General features: G+C 23.9%; 1 protein-coding gene across 1 annotated transcript; it reads left to right on the forward strand.

Moving 5' to 3' along the window:
• Positions 1 to 129: 129 nt before the first annotated feature.
• Positions 130 to 1,623, forward strand: LOC119675085 (ras-related protein Rab-3-like). The gene is made up of 4 exons (XM_038086274.1): positions 130 to 249; positions 1,007 to 1,125; positions 1,200 to 1,371; positions 1,440 to 1,623. The coding sequence occupies exons 1-4, from the start codon at positions 130 to 132 to the stop codon at positions 1,584 to 1,586; spliced, it is 558 nt and encodes a 185-aa protein (XP_037942202.1). The 3' UTR covers positions 1,587 to 1,623.
• The last annotated feature ends 9,429 nt before the right edge of the window (positions 1,624 to 11,052 follow it).

The raw sequence follows: 11,052 nt of genomic DNA on the forward strand, positions 1-11,052 counted from the left end.
AAAAGCAGTACGCACGTATTTTTACGTGATGACGCTGTGCGGCCACCACTGAAACAGCCGTATGAGGGCCCATATGAAATTTTATGTCGTGGTGAGAAAACTCTAACAATAAGGGCAAGAGGACGCACGATGAACGTCAGCATGGATCGAGTGAAACCAGCATATTTTGCAAATGAAGCTGATGAAGGTTGTTGCCAAGATAGTGTCAAGGTGTTAGATGATGACAGTAACAAGCAGATAGCACCGAAGGTGACTCGAGTGGGTAGAATAGTGCGTTTTCCATTGAGGCTTATGAGGTAGTAATAATGTGTAATACGGATAGAATTTGTCGTGATGCAGCTGTCAAATTCTAGAAGGGGCTGTGTGGTGAGAATCAACAAAGTAGGCTAAAATTGTCAGATTCTCTGATATTTAAAAATATTTAATTTAAAAATATTTATTCAGATTTTTTCAGTCAGTTGATCAGTCAGTCAATTAGTTAGTGTTTCTAAAGTTGTATTAAAAATAATAAAAGTTTGTGTTACAATAAATACTGTTTTTTATTAATAAAAGCTATTTGGTTATTGTAATCACAACACTCTTGTATACCTGAATAACGGTTTGATACGAATACCAAGTCGTCGGCGTATTTAAGATCACCCAGCTTATTGCTCAGCCCCCAGTCAATTCCATGTTGCTGCATGTTACTTCTTAATTTATTTAATAAGTTTTATATATATTCAGCTCTCACCTAGCTAATAGTTCAATTATGTTTTGGAAATGCATGCTTGTCAGAGCAATTATTAAGCGATTTTACTAATATGTAATAATAATTTTATTTTTAAAATAAAAACGAAATAAAATCCGTTTTTCATATCTTTTTGTACCAACAGGAATATCTCCTATGTATGACTCCATAAAATCAAAAATAAATAAAAGTTATCTACATAATTTATTAAGAAAAAAATTAAGTTAATTTAAATTTTATTAAAATCATATAATTGAATAATTAAATTATTGCTTTCAGGATACTGCAGGACAGGAACGCTATAGAACAATAACAACTGCATACTATCGCGGGGCAATGGGTTTCATTCTAATGTATGACGTTACAAACGAGGAAAGTTTTAATTCTGTGCAGGACTGGTATGTATTTTTTCTTTAATGTTTATTTTAACTTAATTATGACAAGAATATTTAAATTGATGTAACTCAAATAGGGTAACTCAAATAAAAACATATTCCTGGGATAATGCACAAGTTATACTTGTTGGGAACAAGTGTGATATGGAGGATCAGCGGGTTATTTCATATGAAAGAGGCCGTCAGTTAGCTGATCAATTAGGTGTTGAATTTTTTGAAACTTCAGCTAAGGAAAATGTCAATGTCAAGGTATGTGCAAATAAATTCAAATTAAAAATAAAAAAATTAAAAAATTATTTTTCCTAACACACATATAGGCTGTATTCGAGCGTCTTGTTGATATCATATGCGATAAAATGTCGGAGAGTTTAGACTCAGATCCAACGTTAGTTGGTGCCGGACAGAAAGGACAACGACTGACAGATCAACCACAAGGCACACCTAATGCAAATTGCAATTGTTAAATTTATATACATATATATATGTATTTATATATATATATATATAATTAGTGGTTATATATACATATTAGAAAAAGCTGAAAACATAATTAATTAATTAATGGCAAAAAAAAAAAAATAATTCATGCATAAATAACTATATTTAATACGGTATTTATTGATAAAAAATATTTTAAAAATTGAAAAGACATAAAACAAAAGATACTGGAACTGTAACTTTAGTATATAAAATTATAAATAATATAAATAAAATGTTTGAAATTAAAATCTAGATAAAAAATTTGAATGTAATGGCCTAAACATTATTATTATTCATATAATGTATTTGTGTATGAAAGAAAGATAACTACGAACGAAAAAATTGTTAAAAATTTATTAAAAAATTATTACGAGTATAATTTTATAATTATTCAAGTAAATATCTTTGTATGTTTAAATTTTGTTAAGTGTAATTTAATTATTGTGAAAAATATTTAAAAAAAGAGAAACACTAATTATAACATAACACTTTTGTACTATTTGAACGTAATTCTGTAAAAATATTTTCTGATGGAAAATCAATATGGATCATACTACATATATAAACTACAATCTTTATGCGGTTAAGACTTTGAATCGAGGTACTTATATATTGTGTAAAGAGAAACGATATTGTTGTTTTTTTTTTAACTAAGTAGGAATAAATGCGTTACAACTGTTAGTGCTTAGTGGGCTCAGCATAAAGATTGGTGCGGAAATTTTGTTTTAAAAACTGAGTTATAGATGTCGCTTTGCACCATTTAAGAGATTTGAAATGAGTGCACACAAAAACCACTTGAATTATAACGTAATATTACTCATGATCCAAAATAACTGCTAATACAGTTTTACTAGTACATATTTCAAAAGTACCGTGGCTTGAAATTATTGTCTTGACCCGATTTTTATGCTTATATGTAATATATATTGTAATGTTTAGTTCTCTGAATTATTGGCTAATTCTTAATAATTAATATTAATTTGCAGTAAAATATTGTTTCATTTAATATGTTATTGATTGTATTTTATATGTAAATTGTTTTAATTGCTTTTGGTGTAAACATAGCACAATAAATATTTTAAAGAAATTATTTGTTAAATGAATGCGAAATGCATTTAAATAATAAATACATATTAAAATGATAAAATAATTTGTATATCAACATAAAATTATATTAGCAAAAATTGTAGTAAGCAAATATTTGAATGTTGCATAAAATGGTAAAAATAAAAAATAAAGATTGTTTTAAAATAAACAATATACATATATAAAAATGTTTCAAAATATGGTATATATTATTTATTACTTTTTGATTACATGCATTCGAGGGTAGTAATGGAAATATGTAATAGCATATATAAGTTTTTACATGAACTAGTAAGAGTAAAAGTAGTAGTAGACAATAAACCAGAGATAAAGTTACTTAAAATCAAATCCGAAAAAGTATGATAAGGAATTTTTATTCTTAATCCAAAATAATTTCTAATATAGAGAAGGTCTGAACGCGACTATAGTAAAAACTTGAGAAACATTTCTAAGAAGGCACTTTTGAAATATTAAAATAATTAAAATAAGCTTATAAAGCTGTTAAAAAAGTTGCCCTAATGGTTACTTAACAAGAATACATTGTATAATCTATAGAAGAGCACTGGCATTACTGTTTGTAATTCCATAAAATAGGAATTTTTTCTGAACACAAGTTGGAGTTTCAATAAAATCGGTAGCTGGAATTCTACTATTATACTATGTTTAGATACACCTTAATTTCGCAAAAATCTTAATTTCATCCTCGCTTCAGCGAAATTAGGTTGTTTTTTCCTTACAAAATTCAGTTTTAAGGTTAGAACGAAATTACAGAAATAGCCTTAATGTCGTTGAGACGAGGCCTGAAATTAAGGGATAGATCAAATGTGACTACGCTAATAAAACTACTGAATACCATCCTTTTTAGTTAGTTGTAAAATTTCCCAGATACAAATGATGTTTGGAGCATGTCATTTTTAACATTCGATTTGTAAACAAAAAACATATGATTTCCTTAATTTGAGGCAGTATGAACACTTTCGAAATTAACTTAAATTCATTTTTACGAAATTAAGGAAATTCAGGCCTTCTGAACATATGGTAGTATTAGGTGGAAATAATATTTCTTGTTATATGTACGAACGTTAAACATTAATTTTACTCGCATTAATTACATTTTGCATGTATTATATTTATTAACTACATTTCTTAAAATATATACTTTTATATTGTTAAATTATATATATTTAATTAAATACATATTCGAAGTTTTCAAAATTTTAATTCGTTTCTATAATTCTTATATACATTATTAAAAATTATTCCAATTTTGAAAACTTTTTAAATTTTGATTTTTTTTAAATTTTAATATGTTATTATTTTAAAAATAAAACAAGAATTTTAAATTAATTTTCATTAAGGATATTGGGATTAAATTATAATATTTATGTCGTGCTCTTAAGACCAATTTAATTCATGAGTATTACATGAGATATTTTATTGTAAATAGGCTTTTAAGGTAATGCTGAACTAAAGCTGTTATTTGTCAATTTCTAAGCTATTAGCAGCTTATTTTTTTCTTATCGGCTTTATCTAAAGATAAACTACAAACAATCAAAAATATTAAAAAAAATATTAATGAAAAAATAAATACAGAAATTGTGACGTTTGTCAAAATAATCTTTTTTAATCTGAACACTGATCACAAAAAATAAATCATTAAAAATTAGATGAGAATTTTAATTTTGTTATTATCATATATAATCTATGCTGTTATTTATAATTTATTAATAATCTAACAGTTTTATTTAAAAATTATTGTAATTATTGTTATCTCCTCTAATATGTTTATTATAGTCTATTATTCTTTTATAAGTTACTAGTCATTTTTTATTTAATGTTTTCATCTGTTGATTTTTTTTCTTATTTTTATTTATTTTCTTAATAATTTATTAAAATGAAAATTTGATTAATTATCACGCCTGTCGGAGCATAGATAATTTATTGTTATAATTATTGTTATAATTTATTGTTATAATTTATTTTTTATTATTTATTTATAAGTTATTAATCATTTATTATATATCTATCACTTATTTATAAATTATTATTCATATATTGTTTATTAGTTTTTGTGATCTATTAAGTTTCTTTGTTAAGTTTCTTTCCAACTCGAAGCTTTACATTATAGCAGGTAGTACTTATTACAAATTCAGTATATAAATATAACACAGGCTTAAGCGAGATAGTGTTATTGTCAAGTTCTACTGCGGTGAATATGACAATTAAATAAATTACTTAATTTTAATAATTTTAAAATACTTATTTAAACATAACTCATAAGGAAAATATATGTGTTAGATACGTATATGACATTGTTCATAGTTTTTCAACTTGTGTTGCCTGATGCTGCCATTAGAAATTATGGCTAAATATTTTAGTTGCATTTATTGCTTTAGAAACATTATATGTAAATAAATTCATTTCTAACAAAAAATAAATCAACATTTGTTGGTATATTAAATCAGATCATCTATAAATATTCAGAAAAAATATCACAGCAATGTAACAATATGTAACAAAATTACCAAATTATAAAACTTATACATAATTATATTAAACTGAAGATCCATAGGTTTACTTAAGTCAACCAATTTCATTACAAAATTATTTTACATTTTTGAAATAATGTATTCAGGCACACACATTAGATCCATAGACCTTAAGCAGAGTCTTCATATATGGTAATTGTCTTTAAAGACTCGATTACCCGATATTATTTAGATGTTTCTTCTTACTACTATACTATTCATAAATTTCAAGCTAAGCCCACCGGTACATGAGACATATTTGCTATCAAATTAATGTTGTTATACGTTACAATTATATTGGTCTTTATAAAATTTTATAAGTATGTATTTTATTACTATGTATGAATAATTTATTTGAATTTACTTAATATTATAATTATAATTTGTAACACTAAATTTGATTGAATTTGTTTAAATAAACAATTACTTGAAGTACTTAAAAATGTTACACAAAATTAATATTAATTTCATTTAATAATTATAAATTTATTTTATATTATTTTATTTCATTATTCTTTAATTTTATTTTATTTTATTTTATTTTATTTTATTTTATTTTATTTTATTTTATTTTATTTTATTTTATATTATTTTATTTTATTTTATTTTATTTTATTTTATTTTATTTTATTTTATTTTATTTTATTTTATTTTATTTTATTTTATTTTATTTTATTTTATTTTATTTGTAACAAATAATATGCACATATTTCATATATAGCAAATAATTTAATTCCAAATTGATTTTAAGATAGAAATCTCTGGGTTCTTTACTTTAATATATTCATAATGTATTTAAAGTGGTCACATTTTCTGTTTTTTGAGCTGGACATCATACAAACATTGCCGTAAATAGTCAATAAATATCTCCCCTATCTATAATATAAATTACTGTTATAGTTATAGTAGATATATAAAATGTATTTTATAGTTCAAATTATTGACTGCTAATTCGTGCATTATTGCAAATATTTTGCTTTGACTGTTATCACATTAGTGAGTAAATCATAAATTCTCTTCGAAAATTATTTTACTTTCACTGCCTTTTTAAAGTGAAATGAAATAAAATTATGAATATTCAAAATTTATGATATGCTTAATCTATATTTCAGACAAAAAAATTATAAATAAAACAAATATATTAAGTAACTATGATAAATATAATATATTTATTATTAACTTTATTAGTCGCATTGTTATTATTCATTAACTTTAATAAAAAGAAAAAATTCATTAGAAAATAAAAAGCGTATATATACATATATAATAGAAAGTTACATTTACAAAGAAAATATACAAACATATACATAAATGTATTATAAAACACTTTCTGCACAAAATTGAAAAAATAATTAATATATATATATATATATATATATAAAAGCATATCCCTGTATTAAAAATACTTTTTGTGACAATTAAATTAATGACAACAAAAATACCTTAAAATACGTCATTATGTATAAATATTAAAATTACGAGTATATAAGAAACAGAAACAGATTTTAATTAAAAATTAAACCATTTCCAGAAACAAATTAAATTTTTTGCAATAATAATTTTTGGTCTCCATATAAATAATCTTCATATGTTGTTCCTTTGATTGGAAGAGCAAGAAATGTTATTCTACAAGTCAAGAGATATAGAGTTTATTTATTTATTTATTCTCTTAGTTCTCTGCATTGTAACTAATACATAACAAATTTAAATATCTCCTTATATATTAACGCTTTCAAACCCACTAAAGTTAAATGCTTTAAAAATATGGTATGAATATTTTTAATAGCTCTGCAAGAGCTATAGAAGGTCTATAAGTACCGATAACTTAACGTTTATGTAGCTTTCGCATAATGACTTTTTCTTTGTAGGCATAAATTTTTATAAACTAAATTTGTTGAATATTTTAAATAAATATATTACTACATAAAACACGATTATAAACAAAATCTTATATTTTTTGTAGAATAAATGAACACTTCATAGCGCCGGTGGTGGTTAGTAGATTTCTAAGAGCACTCGAAAGCATATTAAGTCGGTACTTAAGTCGGTATCTATATGAAGCCAAGCAGCTTATCTGCCATTGAAAATTCAGCTATGGGCTTTAAGAACAGATTACATACCCATACAAAATATGTCGAAAGTTGTTTATGTATAAAGAGTTATAGTTTCAGTATTTACAATTTTTTTAATTATAATATGTATTATAATAAAACCGTTTAATTAATATAAAAAATGTACGAATTTCTTTAATTGATTGTTGTGAAATTTGTGCTTAAGCAAGTTGACTTAATAAGTAATAAGATTTGTCAATCAGGGCTTGTGGCCCAGAAAATACATTTTCCATACTCCAATACGTATTTCCAATTTGTACAGTTGTCATTCTTTTTAAGCTGATATCGAAATAAATAAATTGCCTTAAAGGATTTTTGTCATTTTCTTAGTAATTTTTACAGAATTAAATAGAAACAAATTATATACTGTTCTCATCTAAGGCCTATGTAAAAATGGTTTTTCTTCATCAATTATCGGACTTAAAATATATTGCATGTAAAGGCATTTTATATACTATAAAAATTCCGTAACGCTGCTTATGTAAGTTTAAATATATATAATGTAATAGTTATAAAATATAATAATGAAATTATTAAACTTATTACTATGAAAATGAAATTATACAAATATAAATATTAAATTATAAATGTACACATATATACATATATTTATATATAAATGTCAAATAAATGTATTATTAACGTTTTGTTGTTGTCATTAAAATTAAAATGTTTATATAAAAAATAAATTAAGTAATAGTAAATTGAAATTGTTTAATTTAAAAAGAAATATTATTACAAAATTAAAATAAATAACTAATAAATATATAATACATATAAAATTAAAAGTTATAATATAAGAATTATAATATTTAGTTTACAATTTATTTATTTTTTTTTTTGTAAGATTTTAATAAAATAATATTTTCTTCAATTGTTGTTTTGTATTTTATTATAACTTAAAAAAAGATTTTAAATTTAATTGTTATGAAGAAATTTTTAATGTTTTTAACATAATTATTATTATTATTATTTTTTACAAAAATATATTTTAATTATTGTATTACAAAAATAATTGTGCAAAATAAAGTTTAAAGAAGAAGAAGAATTGAGTTTAATTTAAGAATATGATCAAAATATTTAATTTGGTGACTAGGATTTCGCTTTAATTCGGTCTTGAATAGCAATGCCTTATAGCAAGAATACCCAACCTATAATACGGTTTTGTAAATACAATTTGTAATGTGAGTTTATTTTATTATTTTTATTTTAATATTTTCTTATAGATGTATGGATCTATTATAAAGCAACGCCCGTATATATAAGCATCGTTGTGCTTATAACAATAGCCGTAACTTTCTCTTTCAGAGTTGTTAAAAAACAGCATTAACTCTGGTTGAAAAAAATTGAATGCTTATTCTTGAATATTAGAAGGACAATGGTTAGCATTTTCATTTAATATATTTCAATTTATTTATTTTTTTATGTATTTTAATTTATTAGCAAATGAAATGCTCATATGATTTTAACGGATAACATACATATTGCTTATAACAATAGCCGTAACTTTCTCTTCCAGAGTTGTCAAAAAACAGCATTAAGTCTGGTTGCCAATTTTTGTATTACTTATAAAATATGTTAAATGCTTATTCTTGAATATTAGAAGGGCAATGGTTATTTATTTATGTATTTTAATCAAAAAGCAAATGAAATGCTCATATGATTTTAACGGATGACTAGAATTTTGCAACATATTTCCAGTGAAGTTTCACAATAGACTGATTTTTGAATTTTTCTGCAATAAAACTTAAGAAGAAAAAATTTATGTGAGTAAAGCCTAACTCAGAAGATTTTAAGCGCACTGTTGTGGCTTCACATGTTTTCTTTTGTAAGTTGGTATTATTTTTTTGCTAGTCTGAAAAAAAAATCACTACTCATAATGAATAACACAAAAAAATGATGAATGAACTGAAACTCATATCTCAACAAGTATTTTTTGAGAAGAGAATTGTTAATTAAAGAAATACATATTCATATATTAAATTTAAAGTAAGTTTAATTTTAAAGTGTGAGATTATTTAGTCTTACGTCTCATAGTCATATAGTTCGAGAAGAACTAGCATTACTGATTTCAAACTGCAAATTCGCTTAATTATACTAAATAAAATTTGATGGATTTGATTGAATTTGAATATTTTATTAAGCAATTGATTCTTGATGTAATGTCACACACATCAAGAAGAAGCGAGCATACTTACTTTGTACTCAACAATACAGGAATAGGAATAAACGGAGTACTAGCTCACAAGGGAGCGGAGAACTGCGACCATGATTGATCTTTTGTGTTGCAACAGATTCTAACAGAACAGAATATCTGACCCACTTATTCGCAGGCGAGGACCGCATGACGATTTTTAGAGCCTCTGCTCTGCTATGACCTGATGACATTTGAACCTTCTTCGTTTACTTCTTTTAAGATGAGTGTATTTTGCAGACTCCAAAGTGAGGTTGTTAACTTTAGAGCCGACAACAGTCGGCTCAAAAGATGTCGGAATAACAAGATTCAGCGGCTTAGAAATTTGAAGATTTTGCGTTGAATTAATTAAAACTAATAAACAAATTAATTTGCTAAGAAATCTGTATTAGGATTGAAAGTTATTTAATATATGTTGAAATTGTAATAAAACTGTGCATACCTTGATATAATGATACTTTGAAATAATGAAGTATTATTGTTAATAGATATGGGAGACCACTGCATACCATAAGTCTTTATATTAAAATCGGAGAATATATAATATTTTATAAGTTTAGTATTGAGGTACTGAAGATTAATCTTCAGTATTTATTAGTTCAAATAACAAATTATATACTTTATTATTTAGAAATCAATACGTTGTAAATAAAATATAACATGAACCAATTACAATAATAAGTCAAGTACAGTCTTGGCTTAGTTGGCAAATTAATACTTACTCTGAGCTTTAAATTTGGAAGGAAATGAGTTCAACTTTAAGTAATTTCAGTCCAAAAAATTTTATACGAATAATTAAATATAAGAAATAATTCCAGGATCACTGATAATGGGTATTTGACAATACTCGAAACAGTTGTATAGTCAGTCAAAAATTCATAAAATTAAAATAATATAAAAAAATTTTTTGTTGTTGTAACTCACTACATTTCGAAACCTCTCAATCATTTATAAGTTTTAGAATCAAAAATGTGCGACTTCTTTTTAGTTCCGTTTAGTTAACAGCATATTCAACGCCACATTTATTAAACTAGTTTTAATAAAATAATATATTTTTTTAATAAAAGGACTATCTCAACTTTTTAGAAAAAATCATGCAATCTGTCGGCATTGGTGTGAGATCTGTCAGTAGCCCATCTTATGAGAAGACAGAACTCACTTAGGTGTTGTGTGGGCTTATTGTGAAAACAAATAAATTTTAAACAAATGGTTTTTAATTTAAATTTTTTAAATTAATTTTTATTTATATTTTAATTTGTTCGATCTTTACATAAAGTTACAGAAATACATAAATACGTATTTTGAGTATTTATTAATCTTATATATTAAGCAATATATTCGAATATACATACAACACTAAATACAATACAAATTTATTATTGATAATATTTTATATGTGTATAAAAATATTTATAATGTAATTATAGAAGTAAATTAATTCTATGAAATAGTTTTTGATAATAATTATGTAGCCTTGTATATATAATATACAAAATAATAAAAATAATACAAATTGCATACTTGTATATAA

Source organism: Teleopsis dalmanni, chromosome 2, assembly GCF_002237135.1.
Source record: "Teleopsis dalmanni isolate 2A chromosome 2, ASM223713v2, whole genome shotgun sequence".
NCBI classification, from domain to species: domain Eukaryota; kingdom Metazoa; phylum Arthropoda; class Insecta; order Diptera; family Diopsidae; genus Teleopsis; species Teleopsis dalmanni.

Coding starts and splice junctions, on each gene's coding strand:
- LOC119675085 (XM_038086274.1), top strand. CDS start 130: ATGAACGTCAGCATGGATCGAGTGAAACCAGCATATTTTGCAAATGAA. Junction 250..1,006: donor ACAAGCAGATAGCACCGAAG/GTGACTCGAGTG, acceptor TATTGCTTTCAG/GATACTGCAGGACAGGAACG. Junction 1,126..1,199: donor TTTAATTCTGTGCAGGACTG/GTATGTATTTTT, acceptor TAACTCAAATAG/GGTAACTCAAATAAAAACAT.